The sequence below is a fragment of the Oreochromis niloticus genome, linkage group LG10 (genome assembly GCF_001858045.2).
Source record: "Oreochromis niloticus isolate F11D_XX linkage group LG10, O_niloticus_UMD_NMBU, whole genome shotgun sequence".
In the NCBI taxonomy this organism is placed as follows: Eukaryota; Metazoa; Chordata; class Actinopteri; order Cichliformes; family Cichlidae; genus Oreochromis; species Oreochromis niloticus.
Window position 1 is genome coordinate 7,996,901 of NC_031975.2, and position 21,693 is coordinate 8,018,593.

Sequence of the window (21,693 nt, forward strand, 5' to 3'; positions counted from 1 at the left end):
TGGAATTTAATAAAAAAAATCCCAGGTGATCTGATTTGATTTTATTATTCCCCTTCCACCAGATTCTACATTTTCTTTTAACTGAAATTTACCATTCAGAGTAACAGCCTTTTTGGGGGGGTTCACTGTTAGTAGAATATAACATCACTACTAATATTGCAAACCCTGGGATGTGGTATACTGTTCCAGAGAACACGTAGCATTTGAAGTTGATTCGTTAGATTTAGGAAAAACTTGCAAGCATAAGAGTATCAGGAACTTTGCCAAAAGCCAAAATGGGATGGCTACACTACTGGTCAGAGAATCTCAGTCCTGTCAGTTGATCCCACATGACTGAGATGCTACTTTTTGATCATTACATACAAAAAATACAACAAAAGATAAGTTTGAACTGGTGGCATGGAGAGTGAATTCCAGCCTGTAGCATGAAGTTGGACAACAGCTGAAAGCCTTAAGGCTGGCTGTGAGAGAAAGGTGAAAACACAATAGAGCTATGCTTGGTGGCCTGATCTGATACATCACATTTTCAGTGAGGTGTGTTTCCCTGTTATGCAGGAAAGACACTGGCTATTAAGCTATTATACATTGGGAGTGTAATGCTCTGGCCAATGTTCTTCTCAGTAACACTATGTAAAGGCACTCATGTAGTTGTTACTTTAACATATACCAACTGCCTAAACATTCCTACAGACTGTCTACACCCCTTCCTGTCCCCTTTAATTCGACTGATGATTCCTTCATACCGTTAATTTCATTCAAGACTAGGGTTTAAGTTTTTTAACTGTCCTCCAAATCTCCCAGATCTTAACTCAACTGAGCTTCTGAAGAATGTCCTGGAAAAAGTCCAATCTGTAGGAGCCTTACCTTTACATGCCACCAGTCATATTCAGAGGTTAAACGGTATTACGGAAGTGGTTTTAATGTTGTGTCTGATCAGTGTATGTAGTATATATGTAGTATATAACTGAACCTGTCTAATGTTAATCTTTGCAGAGTGAAAATTATTAAATGCATCAGAATTCATGAAAACTTGCATGTTATTGCTTTCTTGCTTGTGTTTGCTTTACAAGAGATATCCAATATTTGTAATGTGTACACATTTGTCCGTGCGTACACACACACACACACACACACACACACACACACACACACACACACACACACACAAATACAGTAGATCCTTTTGAGGATGAACACTCACAGTGTTCCCTTTTCTCTGTGCCGTTTGTGGAAGGATGCCCGTTGTGGGAGGGGTCTATGCCAGCTCTCTTGTTTGAACCCCTACTCAGGGTGGCCCTGCTGGATGATGTCGTGCCACTCCAGGATGCCATATGCTGCCGCTCCAGCGTGGACACACTCACCATGCACTCCTCAGAGGGGTCTGATGGAGCAGCTGCCCACGAACTGTGCATGTGGGAACCCATGCCGTGCAGGGACTTCATGGCTGGTGTGTGGGCTATTGAGTGGATGGTAGATGAGGGTGTTTGGCAAAGGATACGAATCAGACATCACGATATGGGCATTCTCATTAAATGTACTAAAAAGACTTAAAATAAATAAAAAGTAATAGCTGGGGGTATTAAAGTCCAGACTCACCGTCTGTGTTAGTGTCTCTTCGTCTGGGAAGAGTTCCAACCTTGTCTGTTTGAGGCTTGTTAGCAGTGAGTGGCGCCCTCTTGTGTCCAAGGCTATGCGAGCCTTGTGTACCATGGTCTGCTGTGCCAAAGCTGTCTGAGAGACACTGCTCAGAGGCCTTTCCTATAATGGACCAAAATGAGACAGTTATTGAATATTAAGGTTTGGGTATGAATTCAAAACCAAGTATTTGGAAAACCCATCGAGGATCAGCAGATCTATTAACAAGCCAAACGTGTCAGTTGGAATGAAAGCAGAACTCAAAGCTGCGATTGAAATCAACAAATAATAGAAATTTAATTTAAATTTAAAAACTGTCTGTTCTACATCCTAGCCTACATGTGATGTCGAAACAAAAGGTATGAGAGCATATTGCTACTGAATGCCAGAATCAGAGCACAGAACTGTTTTTCTTTGTTGGAGTGACAATAAAATCAAGCTCTAAAACCAGACAAGCATTTGAAAATAAATAAATAAACTATTTAAAGAAGTACTCCATAAATACAATATGGCAGCCGCTGTGGAAACACTGCCACCACAAAAAAACCTTATTCATGTTTTGATTCACTGGACTGAAATAATTCCCTCGCTGTGACTGAATGCACTTCTAAAATAGGGAGAACTCTTGACAGCTAAATATGAGTTCAGAAAATGTTTGCATTGCTAATGTTGGTAAATATTTTTAGTCATACTGACCTGCATTTTGCCCTGCAGTGGGTTAATAAAAGGGCTTAAAAAACACATATTCTCAATACACATTTCAATCTTAACCTTTCAAACAATGGAGTCTAAAAATGGTACAATCCTGTCCCTGTGGGAGAAGCCATCAAGTTTCTCTTTAAAGAAACATTTTCACACAGTAAACCTATTTATAAATGCATCAAACTTAAATGTAAGATGTGTTTCTTTTCAGTAGAGCCCTACTAAAGTTGTTGAAATATCATATATTATTGCTTTGACATCTATCCACAGAGGACTTCAAGCAGCTTTTAACAGACTGTCTGAATATTTCTTTGAAAAAGAATAAAGGGGTATTAATGGTTAAAACTAAACTATCTGAATATCCTTGAGATGATGAAACTGTTTTACATTTGCCCAAATATAGTGTCTGCATCACCTAGTGGTCCAAACGACCAATCAATGTCCTAAAAGACCAGAACAGTGTACGGGGAGGCTTGCATGCATGTGATTAAATGATCCATTTTATGCTTTTGTGTTTGTGTTGCCGACCCATAATTGATTAGCAAGCCTACACACTGCAAAGAATTTTCACTTTAAGCTTCAGTGGCCCAACCACATTGGCAGATAGAGTGTTGATATTGAAGAAATCTGCAATGCCTTGGATAGTTAAAAAGCTGATTTTCTTGATTATTCAGTGCTTTTTTTTACATTATTTACTTGTGATAACTGGATAGTGGATATTGTTAAAAAGACAATATTGCTTGTCACCGACCATAAAAGGCACTTCTTCTTGTTGCTAAAGTTAAAAAGTGTATTGCAGAAACTATCTGACATGAATGCAGTTTCTCAGTTGATTGGCTGAATGTATGAAGAAGAAAAGCAGAATTGTCTCCTCTTTGATATCGTCCTTTTCTTAAGTACCCCATTCAAAATCTCTGATACGAGACAGATTTCCTTTTGTTGCATTTTGACATCTGTATTGTTATATGTTTTAAATCTACACTTTTGTGGTTTTTCAGTAGTGATGACAACAAAACACGTTTCCTTTCAGTGAAACATAACTATATCCTCATGTCTCCCATTCATATGCAGTCATGGTGAAAAGAAAGCACACTCTCTTTCAATTCTAACGTTTTCCGTATCAGGACATAACAAATAATCATCTGTTCCTTAGCATGTCTTAAAATTATTTAAATATAACCTCACATGAACAACAATGCATGGGATATTAGATAGTGCCATTATTTATTTGACAAAAAATAAGGAGAAATGCTGAAGTGATGTGTGAAAGTCTAAATACAGCCTCACTTATAGCCTTAACTAGGTTACTAATCAAATTCATTAACAACAACTAGTTTTAGCAGTTTTAGTCTGGAGCATTCAGGCGTGTGTTAACACAATACCAAGGAGGAAAACCATCAGCAGTGATCCTAGAGAAGCAATTACTGCTGCCCATCAATCTGGAAAGCATTATGAGGCCATTTCCAAACAATCTCAAGTCCACAGTCAGAGAAATTATTCATTAGTGAAAAACATTCAAAACAGTTGCTAATTTTCCCAGGAGTGGACAATGCAGCAAACTAACCCCAAGGTCAGATGCAATGCTCAAAGAAACTGAAAAAAAAAAGAAAAAAAATCTACATCTTAGATGCTACAGGCCTCAGTCAGTATGTGAAAAGTTAAAGTTTGTGACAGTATAATTAGAAAAAGACTGAACATGTATTGTTTGTTTGGAAGAGGGTTGCCAGGAGAAAGTCTCGTCTCACAAAAAGAACATGGCAGCAAGGCTTAGGTTTGTAAAGTTGCATCTGGATAATCTGAAGACTTCTTAGTGGAGATGTTTGGCCATACGGCCCAGCACCACATCTGACAAAAGCCAAAGACAGTATATTACCACCAACATGTCATACCAGTTGTCAAGCACAGTAATGGAAGGGGGATAATTTGGGCTTGTAGTTTTCCATGGAACCCAGGAACCCTGCAGTCACTGAGTCAAATATGGACTCATCTGTGTTCCAAAGTATACTAGAGTCAAATGTGAGGCCATTTGTCCAACAGCTAAAACTTGGTTCTAAAGGTAATTGTATAAGCTACTGAATCATGGGTTAGTTTTTCACACACTGCTTCAGCATTTTGGCTTATTTTTGGTTACATGGTGTAATATGCAATGCACTGTTGTTCATCTGAGGTTGTATTTTTAAAAAATGTTTTTTTTCTTATGTCCTCCAATGTAACATTTTGGAATTAAGAGAGGTTGTACTTTCTTTCTTTTTATCATTATGCTTTTCATCGACTACACTGTAGATGAAAAACTTCTATTAACTACATTCTTACATGGGAATGATATTATTCTTAAAAGTGGCATGCCTTCAGTGAGAACACATCAAGTGAAAGCTATGAATTAAAAATGGGCGCCATAAATAAGTAATAATCATACCTCAGTTTCACAAATTATCCATATTTCTAATGAAAGTGCTATCGGTGAACTTGGTGTAGGCATATAACAATATAGTTAGAGCATGCATGTTAATATCTGTCATACTTTCAGCACCTATGCATTATTATTTACCCATATTTCCCTGTGAGCATGACCTTATAGTGTCAATGACTCAGAGGTCTATTCACTTAAAAATGAATACAGCAATTAATTTTTAAAACATTTTTACCTGAGCCCTCAAGGTTGTCCATGCTGTGACCGGGAGTGTATTCAAAGCCACACAAATTCTTTGACACCACAGCATATCTTTCATCCTCCTCCTCCTCTTCCTCCTCTTCTTCAGAAAGGAGAGTGGTTCCCAAATCAGATCCCAGTGTACTAGACATGAAGTCGATTGGGGAGTTGGACACGTTTGGACTGGTTTTCATATGCCTATTTAAATGTGGGGAAACAGTGTGTATTAATAAAATGTTTTTAAAGCAACAGAAGTCAGATAATGGGCGTGAAAAATGCTGCAAAACAAGCATTACAAATTCGGAATCAGTAGATATTCAGGAGGGTGGAGATGCAATGTGCATACACTATGAATGCCTGCAGTGATTTTACTGATTACTTTCTCAGTGCTGGTGTGTGTTGTGCTAACACAATGGAGTTGTAATTGGACTGGATTAAGGATATCTGGATGGGCAGGGCTGTCACCAACATGCCTGTTATCTCCCGCACAGCTGTCCTCCATGATGGCTCACATCCCACCATAGAGGAGATGCATGCATAATTACTAACTCTATTTACTGATGTCAGAACAGCATGTAAGACTAAACCCAGTCATTACCCTCCATGTCGCCACTGACTTGTCAAGTTTTCCAATGCTCCATCAAAGGTGTAATCAATGGAGAGATGTTTTTATCGCTTGCAAGACACACGGGCCGCAGGTCTGAGCTGACACATGTAAATACCAGCATTGAAAGGCGCTCAGACATTTTCCATTGATATGCAAAATCCAAACTTTCACCAGAATAAAATGAATAAAATTACATGCATCTCTCTAACAGCGCAAAGCAAACATAGTTGAATGGATCTGCGTTGCCATGTAAAGCTTTCACCCTTTCACATTATTACCAAAAACAAGAATATGAAAGGTGGTCTTAAAAAGACATCTTTGCTTTTCCTTGTTTGGTGTTCTAGCATTTTGGTTGTGAAGCATTTTGTGATGCTTACTGTATATTGAAAAGTGCTATATAAATACATGTTTACAAAACCTAGCTTTATAAGGGATTCTTACCATGCCTGCTTGGCCACTTCATACTGGTAGGCTCTGGTCAGCTCATCCAAGTGAGCCTGCAAGATGGACTGCATTTCTTCATGGTGGGCAGAGCTGAGAGAGGATGATGAGGGCTGACTAAAAGTAGCTGCCGCTGGGGAGGAGGACCTTCCTCTCAGGGGAGGAGTGGGACCTCTCTCTTCCTCTACCTCATTTTCTAAATTCTGATGGCGGTAGGTCTGGACAGACATTGGTGGTGCCCAGCTGCCGGTGTCATATCTGGTGTGTGGACAAAATCTTTTCATGTTAATCATCACACTGACTTTCATAAATAACTGATTAGAGATGTATGCCAAAGACAGAAAATACCTGCAAATATTCCACTAACAAAAGTGTTCTCAACACTTAAATGAATAGAAAATAGCAGCCACAATAGGTTTAGGCTTTACAATGCAAGTGTGACTGTGCATTTCAGGATGGCAAAATGTGGTCCCGAAGACACCTGCTCTAGAAGATTTACCACACAGAGAGTAGCACTTTAGCCACCATTCAGTAAAATCAGAATCTGTCATATCTCATCATCATATCATATTATGCCAATAGAGCACTTTGCTCTCTAGGTGCAGGCCTACTTGTGGTTCCTAGAGCTTCCAATAATACATTGGGAGACAGAGCCTTCAGCTATGAGGCTCCTCCCCTGTTAAACCAGCTCCCAGTTTGGATTTATCATAATCCAAAGACATGCACCTAATATGGATATCTTTGGTGTGAACCCACACAGGCACAGAAAGATCCCAAGCCAGTGGTTAGGTTCAAACACACCCAGTGATTTCACAACTGTAGAAATGGTGCTAGATAAAAAATTTTTAATTCACTCCAAGAACTTTTTAATTTTGTTGAGTTAAATTATAGTGTTTTGTTTATATGTTAAATAGCACTTATTAGCAGCTATGTTAAGGATATAGCTTAACTAAGCTCACACTGTTAGCCCTTCATCATGCGGTTTAAATATAGTCACTTCTCAAAAAAACATGGCATAGACAAAAAACAAACAAAAGGGCTTCACATTGCAGAGTTCAGAAATTAGTGTGGGGCAGCATGGCATAATACAGACTTTAGCTTAGTCTTAGCCAAGAGGGCTAAATGTAGGCCAGCAGTCACTCAGCTAACTAGGGTACTAGTGGTTAACAGGCTAATACAGCTAATTCTTTTTTTTCTTTCACAAGGAAAATTAAACAGGGAGCTTATATCCAAATTCTGATAATAACACAGAGCACCCATGCATACACTCTGCTTGGGCTCCAAGTACAAGCCTCTGTGTTTGCATGTGTTTCTTTTCTGTTTTTATGTGTTTTAGTACAGAGACTGATGACATATGAAAGTACATTACCCTCCTCCATGATTGTCCTGGGGGTAACGGTCAAGGTCAACCTCGGTCCCAGGCAGGGGGTTCATGGGTGGTGGTGGCAGAGGCATATTAGCCCAACATGTCCCATTTGATTTAGAGGTTTTTGTTCCACTTTTTATCTTCTTTTTCTTCCCAGCCTTTGCACCTGGGGGTAGGCAAAGAGAGGTTTAGCTTGTGCAACAGTATTGAAAGTGCAACAGTATTATTCTACTCTCAGTCCACACACATTCGGTTTTGCATGGAAAAAGGTATCTTCTATCTTTCTCTGCTGCTTCTCTCTGTGAACTTTTTGCCAACCTGTCTTCTACCTAGTTTTCATTATTCGTCTTTTCTGTGTGCTGACAGCACATTACAACATTTTCTAAATGTTGACATTTCTTAAATAGGCATCAAAACCTGCGGCAAACCACTTTAAGTTGCTTCTCCACTTGTTCTCTTTATCTGTGGTTAGCTTGACATTTAACTGAGCACACGGCCTGTAGTGCAAAAAAAAAAAAAAAAACAGACAGAAAAGCCTCCACGACTTTACTAGATGTATATAAGCTACATAAATAGCTCCAAACACTGAGGGATTTTCTTCTTCCATCTAATCAAATTAACCCAAAAGAAATGTGTCATGATTGCGTGACATTTCTAGGCAAGATAAGCTCCCAGGGTAGAATTGTGATGAAGACAGAAGAGTAATTAAGGACATTATCCTAAGGGTTTATTTTTAGTGAATATGTAAACAAATTGTCTCCTTCCTAGTTTGGTCTTTCCTTGGTTTAGCTCCCAGTAATTTAAATGATAGGGAAAAAAGTGCTTGTGATTTTGCTGCAAAGATGCTGCACTTAGTTCACAGAGACCCAAGGAGTTTATCATAAAACGAAAAAAACAAAACAAAACCAAAAACAATCAAATAAACAAAGATCTTGATCATTTCATCGTGGCTCATACCACTGCCAGGGCGTCTGTCAGTTAGCGAGTAGCCCAGGTTTGCTATTTCCTGCTGGGCTTGGAGAGAAGCCTTCCAGCGGGGATCTGGCCTATCCACCGCCAGCTCGTGGAAACTATTGGACTGAAGTATCTGAGTGGTGGCATAGGGGGTGGGCTGAGTGCCTCGTGCTGGGCTGCTGTAGCCTGCCTTCCCCATGAAGTCGATACTGCTGTAGATGGCACCATCAGACAGCATGGTACCAGTTTTCTCCACCGCTGCAGACGGTAAAACATCTGAGGCAAAAAGAGGATGAACATAGAGAGGGGAGGGAAATGGAAAAGGCATCATGGAGAGATAAGTTGACACAAAGTTAACGATCTTTAAGGTCATTAACACTCCCTGCTGCTCCAGCACTCTGTATTAGTTAAATACATTTCTCAAATGGACTTGATATAAATGAAAGTGATTATCAACAACCATAATTAGCATGCAATGCTCTGTGGGAGCCGGGTGGAGTGCTCACAAGAGGGATGCTCAAACAGTGCTAACCTTCAGCTCAACAGTCTTGCACGAATAAAGCCTGAAGCTCACCAGGGTTCCATTGAACTTTGAGAACATGTAGGCATACAAACACATAATGGAAACCAATATACTTCAACCATTGTGCGCAACCTCGAAAAACGCACAATGGCAGAGCATGACAAAGAATGATGGGGAAAAAAAATATATCCAAACAGCACAAATTTAAGCCAGATATCAGGCTTGTCACATTAAATTAGTAAAACAGAGCCCTTAAAGGCTGTTTTAATTTGTGCATGTGTGTGTGTTAACCTATTTGTGTATATGTGCTTAAGTGTGACATCCTGTCAGCATGCTTCCCAAGGGATCAACATCAAAACTGTCCAACTAGGCATCGCTAAACCGTATTCTTCATCGTTCCGGCTTGTTTATGTTTCTTACCTCCTCGGCCAAAGTTGCTGCCGCCTTTTGGACTCCCTAAGCCCCCGTTAGCTGGGAGACTTGTGGAAGGCCAGGAGTCAGCTAACCAGGGGAGGCCTGGATCACCTGCTTTTAACAACCCCGGACGGCTGTGAGAGAATGTTTAAAGTCAGACAAAGGGGGGATAAGAGGTGGAAAGGACAACAGAGAACCAGTGACATTGTTAAATATTCAGCCTGCCCTGCAACGGTATTGCTCATTTTCTTCCTGCTGCATCAACAACAAATTGATGCGAAAACTCATTCAGCATATTCTCGCCCGTGGAGCAGCCGAGCACGCAGGCAACAATAAACAACAGAGAGACATAAAATGGCAAGTCTATAAATCAGACTTCTGCCTCCCTTCGACTCTACCACCCCTAACTCTCCCTGGAGAAGCAAGGCAGGCCTAAATACACACTAAATCCACTTTAGAGCCTTAGCACAACAGAAATTTACATTTTAAATTGAGAATCATGGACAGCCTCTGGCAGATCAGCTACACTGCTGCTCAGTCTCCATAGCAACAGAGACAGCGAAAGCCCATTAGGTGGTTTAGGAACGCTACCATGTCATTTTGTCTTTGTGAAGTACAACGTCCACGAATAAAGGCGTTCGCTTCAAGGTAGGAAAGTTGTGGGCAGCAATTCAGGGAGGAAAAAAAAAATCGAAAAAGACAATTTACACCCCCTCCATATCAGCTGCTGTAAAAATGGCAAAACATTCACATGCCTGCACATTAAGTAAACATACCATGTGTCTGCATATGTTTACTTAATGTGCAACTCCACAGTGAGTTTTCCACTGAGCCTGATTTGCCAAATGCCAGGGGAGTTGTTCACAGCTGACTTGATGATGGCTCAAAGGTGTTCAAACAATTACGTCAATAATTTCCATTTTAAACTACACAAGCATAATACATACATTTACATATATTTCCTTAGAAGAACAGGGCAAAGCTACGCACAGTAGCGCGAGCAGTCTGTGCACCTTCAGTGTGGAGAAAGGCACTCATGCAAAAGGGTTTTACAAGAAAGCGTTTATTTTTAGTCTATTACTTGCAACATTTGTTCTGGCTTTGGGCTTATCTGCTTGCTTAGGTGTAACAAATATGTAGAGCAAACCACTGTCCACAGCGCAAATTCACCTCTTTCCCCCTGTTGTTTTGAGGAATACTTTGATATTCTGTGGACACGCTGTCTTTGCTTTGGGCATTTTGAGCAGTCTGGAAATTCTATCGGCCACTGAGAGGAGTCTCAAGGTCCGACGCATTGTTCTTCTGTCTCCACATAAAACCCATGACTCTACTTACTCTAGGCCAAGCTTTTTAAACAGCACATTCATCACCTCTCCCCTCCTTTATTGACCTCTGGCACACTCAGATGAACTGAGAAGCGAGCCGGTGACTAAAACACCTGCATTAATTGGTAGCTCTCAGTTCAAAGGAGTGATTAATGATTTCATCACAGTGAACAACAGTGGAAATCGTGCACTGATACAATATGAATAGGCGGGGGTGGGGGGTGTGGGGGGGGCATAAATGCAAATTCCATTCATTAGGAGAGAACTCTTCATATTAGGTTTTACAATAGCATAGTGTCATTAAAAAGTTCACCGTGTGACACTGAAATGTCAGCTTGGAAGCTTTAGCAGTAGGGTTTCTGAAGGTTTTTATGGGAGAAATTCTCACCTTCCATTGCGGATCAGGCCTCTGTCTCTTTGGAATGTCACTTGGAGGGAAAAGAGGGAGGAGAGAGAAACAATTAAACTGTCAAGTAATCAGCAGCACGACTGGAGATTTGAATGGCTGATACATTACTGCTGTCAAGAATGAAGGCAACTAAATTGCTGGGATATTGTATATACAATGGCACGATGTAAAGACATACCTGCTCGAGTGAAGGTGAAGGACTGAACTGCAATTTAAAGAGACATAAAGAGTGTGCGTATCAGAGGGCATATCAAGTGGCATAAAGAGTGCATATAAATATTAAAAAGATTCAAAACGCTCTCGAGTTTAAAAGATGTGGATTGAGGGCCTTCATTTATGCTTTGTTTGTTCATCCATCACTGATATGTCAGAGCTGTGATCATATTTTGATGAAGCTTGGGCAATAACACAGCTAACATTTCAGCATTTTCTGATTTACACTGACTGCCCTGAGGGAGAAGTTTAAATGAAGGTGACATTTTTAACCTTTTTTTATTTTTCTGCCTCGCCTCTGGTGATCTGCACTCTCATCATAATTCTATTTTTTTTTTATGAAATCCTTTCAAAATACATCTGGAACAACACGTGTGCAACAAGAAAGACAATTACTGATGCAATAGCATTTTTAAAATACTGCTATAAATTATTTAAAAATGAAGAAATCAATGAATTTTTTAAGTAAATGGCTCTTATAGAAAGAAAAAAAAAGAATCCATTGTTTTCCAAATGGAAATGTGAAATTTTGGAATTAAACTCTCCTGCGGTTTTTGAAGAAAGGGATCAGAGAACCAGCCCTCAATCACATAAATCCCTGCTGAATTAGGAAATCGCACTGCTCTCTCCCCAAGTCACTAAATAAAAGCTGCAATACGCATTATGAAAATTGCACACAGCTTCATGCTCGACTCGCGGTGGAATAAAAGAATATTCCATACATAAACCTAGATGTACCTCATGTTAATGTGCAAACAACACCAGGCATGGTCTGATAATGGAAGGGGATGTTAAATTACTTATCTCGCATGAATGTATTAGAGTGTTGAGGTGTGCTGCTGATGGAACGCAGCACAGTCGATGCACATCAGTGCACAGTGAATTAAAGTAAATAGGGCCTATTTCCATCCGCGCTGAATATATTTTCTTTGTTCTGCGTTTTAGCCAGCTCAAATGGAGTCACATCTGTGATGGCATCAGCTTCCGCTGGAGAGAGACCTACTTTGCTTTGTGAGCCAGTTTTGATGCAGAACCATGTAAATTGATTTTTTTTTTTTTACCTGCATAGTTGCTAAGTCCTTTCCTCTTTTTTCTCCTCCAGTACAGCCAGGCACTGAAGCCCATGAGGACAATCCAGCAAGCCCCTCCCAAAGCAGCGATGAAGGCCGGCTGCTTCACCACATCTGAGATGCTGTTGTTGCTGTCCGATCCTGTCATTACGTCCCTCAGTTCTGCACCTGGAGGCACCACACACCCACACACGGTGGAAAGGGAAAGAATTTATAATTTTAATTTCAGTATCAGTGACTGAATGGGATTTAAAAAAAAAATATTGAGCAGGAAAAAATACAGTTCAGAGAAATTAAACTGTAACAAAATTTCATTCAATATCATCACAATGTTAGACATAGAGATAAATAAATATGGTGAAAATGTACAAGTTTAAGCAAATCAAAGAAGCGTGGGACACACTATGCATCAAACCAGGACACATGGACTACAGAGACCACCGAAAGATGAGCCCGTGAAAAAAACAAACACAAAGAAAAAAAAAGCAGCATCAGTGCATCCAATATAGCGTTAATCAATTCAGCAGTGCACTTATCAACTTGAGCTGCAAGACACAAGATTGACAGAGCAGCTCTGACAGAGTTTGATTTTCTGTTGCGGCTACTGTGCTGTGAAATTAGATTCACAGTCTCCAGCAGGAACCACCCCCCCATCATTAAGCTTCATTCCACAGGCCTGTTTCCCTTTCTCTGGGCGTTAGGGGTGTTATTATATATCAGTCAAAAGTCACAGATGAAGAGCATCTGGCCTGAGCTCCCATATTGATTCTGGGCTTATATACTCTGGGCATCCTTTAGTGATTTCATAAGATGTGATAGGCTGATAAGCTCCTACAAAAACACTGTCTACTTTGTTAGCGCCAGCTGCACACATATTGGAGAGGATTATTGATATGGCTAACAGTACTTGGCACAGTGTTACCAGGCACTACACTTAATGAACTACTATTGATTTCTCTATAGACATCTGGCGTTGTAAAGCGCAATTTTCTTTCTTCAAGTGCGATAAATTGATAAATCATTTTCCCAGACCCCCAATCTGTGATAGAGACCTAGGTCTCCTATCATGGGGTCATTTTATTTGACTCCAGGTTTGGTGTGTGTGGGTGTGTGTTTGTGTGTGTGAGAGAGAGAGAGTGGATTACCCAAAGTGATGAGCTGGGGTATGCTCTTGACCCCCACCCCTGCGTTGGTGCCTGCAGCCACCTCTACACGGTACTGCACTCCGGTCTGCAGACCCCCAACTACCACTGAACGGATGGTCGCGTCCACAGACTTATTGACATGAAAGCGAGTTTCGTTGGCCAAACACCAGATCTGACAAAGACAGACACGCCAGACAGATTTCATTGTGAGGTTGTACATCACCAAATCACTAAACTATTCAGTCTGGAGAAGCCTGGGCTCACCTTGTACTCTTGTATGATGCCATTCTGTTGGTCAGAAGGGGGAGGGTCCCAGGATACACTGATGGATGTGCTGTTGTGGTTTCCCACTGTCAGCACTGTCACTTGCTGTGGAGGCGCACTTGGTGCTGATGGGTCACACCGGGAGGGGGGGGCAAAAAGATTAAAGAAAGAAAAGGTAAAAAATGAAATCACTACACATAGTTTATTCTGAAAAACGAGTGTGTCTTGTTTTATTCATTTCTTTTTTCATATGTCAAAGAGGGATTTGTCTCACTCGCTACCTCAATTCATATTAATTCAGCAAGCCAAACAACACGGGTTTTTCTATTTCCTAAGCCAGCCTGGCAGATGGCTGCTGGGAGTACTTCATCTCAGTTTCCTATCTTATTGGTGAGATTCTTATTGTGTTGCTGAACCCAGTAAGTAAATCACTTTCATCATGTCCTACGCGCACTACACCATATTGGCCACATGCAAATGCTTCCAGTGTAGATGCACTCAATTTGAATAAAATTGTCCAGTACCCATGTCTGATAATGAGTTTGAGGTGATTTCTTGGCATGTAGGTGGAGACTAAGGGCATAAAAAACAAACTTTAATAGTTCTTTTTTTAAATTAGAGATTGTGACACCCTACACAGATGTAAAATTTAAAGAAACTATAGGCAGCAGGAGGCAAAAAGATCATATCTATGGAACTGTGCAAATCAGGCAATCCCTGGGCACATAGTCTCTCTTGATTCCTAATAAAACCATCATTACGTTCTGACTGAATGGATGAAACAGCTAGTTTGAGCCCGATTAAGGAGGTGTAAAATAACAATGCTAATCACAGTGTTTCAATATATGGAAGGCGCTGTCCTACTGTACTGAGAAGTAAAAGCAGGTGGGCCATTGTGGAAATGGGCGTCGTGAGTCAAATTCTCAAAATGGACATGGTGTCTGTACTCGGCCAACTCAAAGTCGAAAGCACCAAGCCGTGTATTAGCGCATATGAACTGATGACACAACAGCATATTAGAAGTGTATCACAGAGCATTTGTGCAAGATGTGATCCTGACCTCTGCCAGTAATTTGACATCTGCAAAGCTCAACATCAGCCTCAGGTAATTTACATAGCAAAAAGATGACAAAACAATAGATTTCTTTTGTTGCCAGATGAAACAAATCTCCCTGTATAATGTAGCTTGTGCTCAAAAGAGTGGCTATGAACAGATATGGCATGTCTGCAAAGTACTTGACAGGCTGGCAGGACAAAGGAATTAAATCAGCCATAGGAGATGGGGTTTATTTTTATTACATTTAACAAATTAACTGAGCCCAGTTTGAGGATATCTATATTCAGACATTTAGGCAGTATTGACTTTCCAAAGCAATTACCGTTAAACAGACTCACACAAATGTACTGTCCCAGTACTGAGATGACTATTGTTCAGAAGGAAGGAAAAAATACACACGCAATGAAGGAAGAGTCAAATATAAATACAGGATATTATATTAAACCATATCATCCTGACACAAATCTTTACTCCTTTCGTTCAAGTAAACATTTACAAGTAATTCCAATTTGATTACAGGTGAAGGAACTCAACTTTCTAAGTCATCAACAGTCTGAACAAAGAAGGCTCCTAATATCTCATCTTCGGGCTCATAATATTTGAGGCAATCCTTTGTCTCTGAAGACAAAAATCTAATCATAATAACAAATCTGATGCAGCAAAAAACAAACAAACAAAGCATCCCGTAAAACACAGACCTCTACAACTGTTTGAGGATTTTTGGGGGGCTTTCAAAACCTCAGCCAGGAACAGTTTATTTGTCAGATTTGTTTGTTTATCTTTTCAGTTTTGATTTTCTGAAAAAAGGAAAATACACATATACAGATAAAATCAGAAGGTATGCTATAAGTCAGAAAGTACACAGAATAATGGGCATGTACAGGGTTCCACATTTTTTTTTAAATAAATGAAATGTTCATAATTTCTGATTATACCGCGTTTAAACATTTTATTTCAAAAGTATTCATGCCTTTTGTCACTGCATGTTATTCTGGAAATATTACCACTGTCTGTATATTTTATAATTAATGCTGCTTCATACACTTTCCACAAGGCACCTAGTGAGCTTAGAGTAGTAGCAGAATGACCAATAAAAAAACTGCAGGAGGGCAGTGACCACTAAATGCCTTCAGTGCTCCAAGTAAGGTAATATCAGGTCACAATCATCCAAGTAACTTTCAGCTTTCCAGATGTCATTTCAGAGGTGCTCTTTTAGCAAACAGTGCCTTTCCAGTCAGTCAAAGGTCTGCATTAGGAGAAGACAGGAACCATTAAGTGTAGTTCTACAATTTCCATATGTACCACAACAATCCCCCGGATGAATAATAGCTAGAATACCAGTAATGACTCAGGATAATATTACTATAAATGGCTGCAAAACCAAGAAAAGGTCAAAGATTATGTTCTTACTAATGTGACTAATACTTATATTAGGACTGATGTGAACTGTAGCTAGAGAGTAATTTCAAGCAATTAATGCTTCCAATGTCTGAGTAAACATTTCAGGGTTTTTTTTAACCACAGCTGTGCAATTAAACAAAAGCTACTAAAGCTGCTTAATGTTCTGCTATGCAGGATATGAAGTAGTAAACATAACCTGTTATGCAAATGAGTGCATAATTTAAGCTAATTAATTCATGAATTGGCAAACATTACTCTACAACACATCTGCCCCCGCCCCCAAAAAACAAAAACAAAAAAAAACAGTAATAAACTCTATCTAGCAAGAGAAGGGAGCTCTGTTTCATATGAGAATTTCAGCTTTTAGCTTCACTAATGTCCATATGAGACCAGGGATCACGCAGAGGTTACAGTTCTCATTTTAACAGCTATACAAGCGTAGAACCTTGACTCATGGGTTCATTTGACTTGCTGTGAATACTGGTTGAAAGCCTACTCTCCTCTTAAAACTCACTGAAAGGTTGTGAGGTGCATTAGTATACAAATTCTCCCTTGTGCAGTAGGGAACTTCATTTCCAATCTACCTTTGATGGATAACAAGTGATTTTCTTGCAATTTTTGCAAGAATTGCATTTCTGTGCAGTAGAGAATAGGTTGAGCGAGGCAATTTTTTCCCCCTGTACCACAATGCCTTGTTTCTAGGTATCCCTGAGCAGACCATATGCCCCCGTCCGCAAAGACCTCTGTGATCCTGTGTGGCCATTTTAATTGGGCTCCAGTGAGGTGAGTCTCTCTTTCTTCCACCAGCTGTATCCCCTAGACTAAGCTAGCCCTGTTCTCCTACTGGGGGGAAGATGCAGCCCTGTGATCCACTCATCATCAAACACAGATGCTTTGGGCTAATATTTTCTCTGACATTAATGGCCTTGTCATGACTTGTTTTTCAGCGCAAGCCAAGTTCCACACCGTTCAAATGATGCAGCACCTGAATGATGCAATGAAGTAAGTGAAGATATTCTCTTGTTCACCCGCAGGCAACATATGTAGCTGTTGTAAATGAATGATGATACAGTGCATTCACTTTTTTTTACTCTTGAAGTCCAAAATGCAGTCTCACCTTCAGGGGAATTGATTAAATTTGAAAACAGTGTTAACCTTAATGACACAGCCTGTATCACCCGATCATGTTTGCTCAGTTGTTATGGAGATCTTTCGCAAAGAGAGGACAGTAACTCTCATTGCTTTTAGCACATTTTCAGATGAGCCGGTAACAGCTTGGTGAAAAAAAAGCTAGTGAGTGGATGTTTAGTTGGGATTGTCACACAACCATATTCAAGGTTAAAGTGAATTTTCACATCAGAGGCTTTAAATAATAAATATTGGGTGATTTGACTGGAAGGTATAAGGAAAGTTAATGAGAATCAATGAGAGCACGAATCCTTTAACTTGAATGAGCTGGACTGATTCAGTGACTCCACCTGTAAGATTCATATGCACAACTGAAATTTTGTGCATCTTTCTGTCAAAGTTGTCTCCTTAGTCAGCACTCCACCTGCCTAAGAAAACTGCAAAGCATGCTGGATCTCCTTCACTCCACAGCTGAGTTGGTGCATCTAAAAACCAGTGTTTTTGACAGTAGACACCACAGCTGAGATAGTTTCCACCAAATGTTCAAATGCTCCTTAGAATTAAGAATTATTAGAATTAAGCTCTGTACTGACAGTTTGAATCTGGGGGTGACGAGCCCATTCCGTGAGAAAACACGACGAGCGTGATGCAGCAAATGAAGTCGCAGCCATGACCTGATTTCTCTACCTTTGGGCTTTGTGCACTGTGGTCTCTTTCATTTCAAATTGCTTTTTCATCTCTGATCACAGAAAACATACCATAAAAGTTGGGGTTCATCTCTTGTGATGTTTGCATTGGCAGCATTAAATAATTTCTATTATAGCATTAGCATGCCAAAATAATTCTTATCATTTCCTGTTTGCAAAGAATAGAGAATGAATAGAGAAGTCTGATATTAACAACATTTCAAATAGCCGATGAATAACAGGAGGAGAAAGACGAAACCAGGAAGTGTAATTACACAAAGAGCTCATTGGTGTGTGAGTGTAAGTGAGGTGGGAGGTCTTATCATGTACATTTAGACAGAGACATGGCAGGAGGCACAGACGAGGTGAGAGACAGTTGAGCTTTACTGCCCGCCCTCTTTGCCCACCAACCCACAGAGGCTCGGGGTTGTCATAGAGCCCTACTGCGCTGTCTGGGAGACCTGCTTTCGCACACAGGGGACATGGCACTGCAGCAGTGTGCGTATGTGGGAGGGTGTACTTGAAATGCCATTATCCATTACTATGTAGCCAAGAAGCCATTAGTAGGAGCAACTAAATATGAAAGTAGGTAGAAACATTTACACAAGAGCTCCTGCTCATGCATTAGTAACTATATCTTACTTCTTTCGAACATTAAGTCAGCAGAGAAATTAATTTTTATCAGAAATGCGAATTAATTTGCGGCTCACCTTCTTCCATGGTGCGCGCTGTCATGGATTCACTGTCGGCGCCCTGAAATTCATTGAAATACGGCCGCACTTTAATCTCGTATACAATGCCTTTCTTCAGACCAGAGAGAGTTATGTCCCTCTCTGAGGCAACCTTCAAGTCCTGTATCTGCCATGGCCCTGGGGAGGGCAGCCCTGAAGTTTGCCGGTACAAAACACGGTAGCCTTGGATAAACTTGGATGGATTCTCCACCTGAAAAGAGAGGAGAAGGAGAAAGAGAGAGACACGCTGTATTGTAATAATGCGGAAGGTGTCAGAAAAACTGCTATGACTCAACATCTGTTTATTTAATCACACAGTTCAATTAGCAGAGAGAAGCAAGAAACCGTACAAAGAAAGTAGTAGTGCATTTGCCAGATCTGCACACTGCTGCTAAGTAGTTAAATCTAGGCTAAAAATATGGGATCAGAATATGTTTTCCTCTTGTTTTTTTAATTTTCCCAGGTGCTTTTCAGGACATAACAGATACTTCTTGACAGGGGGGGAAGCAAGAAAAGGCTTTTACAAGGACAATAACACACTGGATTAGCACCAAAGTGCAAGAGTGGCTCTTTTTTGTCTTATTTCTTTTCTTTCGCTGTCTCTCTGTAGTCTCAGCTTGTATGTCCTTAACAAAATGATTTGTGCATCTAAATGTCCCATAAGCCATCTCTTTTTCTTTTTTTGCTTATGCTTAAAAAAAGAAATCACTGTTATTGGGAGTGTGAATGAAAAATAAACACAAATTCCTATTTTCTTCAAAAGATGGAAAAAAGTAAACGATTAATCCAAAATTGTGGAATAGTTTGTGCACACCGGTTCCTGCGTTGTCAAATCCTATTACTACCAAACCCTTATCTTTATAGAAATGTGATTTTTCATAAGGCAGGAAGAATTTGCTTTGTGTGTTTTGATGTCTTAGTGGAACTTTTCAAAGATCCTAAATGCAAAAGACAACAATTAAAAAAAATTCAGCTGCAACAGTTTAATACAGAAAGTTTGGGTACTGAAAAAAACTTCTGTTAAATGGAGCCAGGTCAAATAACGCCTGTGAACCTATTCAGATCCACCACAAACACAGTTGTCTCAGTCTAAAAGCTGTGTGACAGTACACGGTTGTCATGCTGACAAGCATGAAATAGCAGACTGCAGTAAATGTATCCAAGGTGTGTTATTAACCTACAGCAGCAGGCACTGGGACACCTTGCCAACAGACAGAAATAACATTTCCCAGATAAAGCACTGAAAACTGCTTCCAGAAGTGACACATGTAGTGCCTAATGGTGATGCATTTGTCCTGAATAGAAACATTAGTCTTGATTCCTGCATCGCTTCACACCAATCAAAACTGATGCAGCAGCAGCTGTTCATTCTACAAATGTGTATCCATCCCCTCATATTTATTCTGTGTGTGTGCCAGCTAATCCAAAACAAAGTGACGTGCCAGGTATAAAGTTCTCAAACAAGCTTAGACCAGATTTGTTTTTCCTATACTCCTCCAAAGGTGACAGTGGGCACTTCGGCTATAAATCAAACTTTTACAAATCTTTTAAGGGTTCTGGGTACTCACAGTCCAGGTGACCTGCACTGAAGTGGAGCTGAGGACAATAGGATTGTGCATGTTGACTACAACATCCCCTAACTCTTTCTGCACACGACGGTGGTCCACTCCCTGTGCTGTAGGACTAATGTCTGTGACAGAGAAAAAAACCACAAGGAATGTAAGTGGGAACAGGAATTCTTATCGCTAAAAATTTATTACAATCCATTCTCATTTCTGTACCTTGAGTGCGAACGGGCTCAGACATGGGGCTCGGATCCCCGAGCCCTTGAGCATTGACTGCCCTGATGATGAACAAGTAGACGGTATTGGGTCGTAGATCTTTGACTGCGAACTCTGTGGTTTTCACATGATCTGCCACAGTCTGCCAGCTGTTACTCACTGACTGACTGTTAAAAGAATAAATCAAATAATCAGTGAACAATTCCAAATGTAAGAAATCCAGACTATTTATTTGAGATAACTAGATGTATTGCTGAGAGTGGGAGCTCAGATCATGTGCCACATAGTAATGAAACGCCACAATAACTATTGAAAGGCTCTCCAAACATTTTGTTTGGAGAAAGAATAGTCAGTCCAACAAACACAAGACACACACAAGACACACAAAGTGTGCTAATCATACTCTGCTTTAAAAAACAACCAGTAAAGTTATCATTTACATTTATATACAAGCTACTTTCTACTCTTTGGAAATTAACTGTATATCTATATAAGAGCTACTCATGAATGTTCCCCTTCAAACTGCCCAGGCTTGCTTGACTGCCCACAGAAACACCCACATCTGTTACTGCCATGAAAGTTCGGGGTCACTAAATGTTGCTCGAGGCCATAGGTCACAGACATACCCAAAAGCCTCAATGACATAGGAGGACACTGGGGAGCCCCCCTCTGGTCCTGGTTTCCATGACAACGAGATACTGCTCTTGGTAACATTAGTAACCTCGGGCTTGGAGGGAGGCCCGGGGAGGGCGGTCGAATTGTGAGATATGAAGTCAACGAGGTCAGTAGCGTCTAAGGAAACAAGACAGACACGATTAAAGCAAAAAAAACAAAACAAAAAAACAAATGCAAGCCATTTTATAAGTGATATGCATAAAACATGTGAATCATTTCTACTGAAGCAGACCTCTGACATCCAAGTAGGCACTCCACGATGTTTCTCCACTGGAGCTGGTAGCAACGCAGGTATACAGCCCTGAGTCAGAAAGCTAAGAAAAACATGTTTTAAAATTCAAGTTAATTCAAGCTCCCATTTAATCTGAAATCTACAAGAACTGGGCAGATTTCAAAACTGCAACAGAAACCAAATTCAACACTAAAAACAGTAACCTATAATAATAATAATAATAATAGTAGTAGTAATAATAATGATTGCAGACACTGTGTCTATTAAACTGACAAACATTTTCT

General features: G+C 40.2%; 1 protein-coding gene and 1 long non-coding RNA gene across 3 annotated transcripts in view; one reads left to right on the plus strand and one right to left on the minus strand.

Annotated features, from left to right (window-relative positions):
- LOC100701748 (roundabout homolog 2) overlaps window positions 1-21,693 on the minus strand; it is an 81,223-nt gene that overhangs the window by 1,666 nt on the left and 57,864 nt on the right. For both annotated transcript variants that reach the window (XM_005471927.4, XM_005471928.4), the window contains 17 exons: window positions 21,410-21,491; window positions 21,129-21,294; window positions 20,503-20,669; window positions 20,290-20,411; window positions 18,701-18,932; window positions 13,719-13,843; window positions 13,455-13,626; window positions 12,301-12,477; window positions 11,205-11,231; window positions 11,006-11,045; window positions 9,299-9,426; window positions 8,359-8,631; window positions 7,405-7,567; window positions 6,036-6,293; window positions 4,983-5,185; window positions 1,597-1,758; window positions 1,202-1,456 (listed from right to left, as the gene is read on the minus strand). In XM_005471927.4, the coding sequence (XP_005471984.1) occupies window positions 1,202-1,456; window positions 1,597-1,758; window positions 4,983-5,185; window positions 6,036-6,293; window positions 7,405-7,567; window positions 8,359-8,631; window positions 9,299-9,426; window positions 11,006-11,045; window positions 11,205-11,231; window positions 12,301-12,477; window positions 13,455-13,626; window positions 13,719-13,843; window positions 18,701-18,932; window positions 20,290-20,411; window positions 20,503-20,669; window positions 21,129-21,294; window positions 21,410-21,491 (2,752 nt within the window). The remainder of the gene's footprint in view (window positions 1-1,201; window positions 1,457-1,596; window positions 1,759-4,982; window positions 5,186-6,035; window positions 6,294-7,404; window positions 7,568-8,358; window positions 8,632-9,298; window positions 9,427-11,005; window positions 11,046-11,204; window positions 11,232-12,300; window positions 12,478-13,454; window positions 13,627-13,718; window positions 13,844-18,700; window positions 18,933-20,289; window positions 20,412-20,502; window positions 20,670-21,128; window positions 21,295-21,409; window positions 21,492-21,693) is intronic.
- Window positions 9,433-12,481, plus strand: LOC102078758 (uncharacterized). The gene is made up of 3 exons (XR_269514.4): window positions 9,433-9,940; window positions 12,185-12,250; window positions 12,342-12,481. It is a non-coding gene; the product is annotated as an uncharacterized LOC102078758 (long non-coding RNA).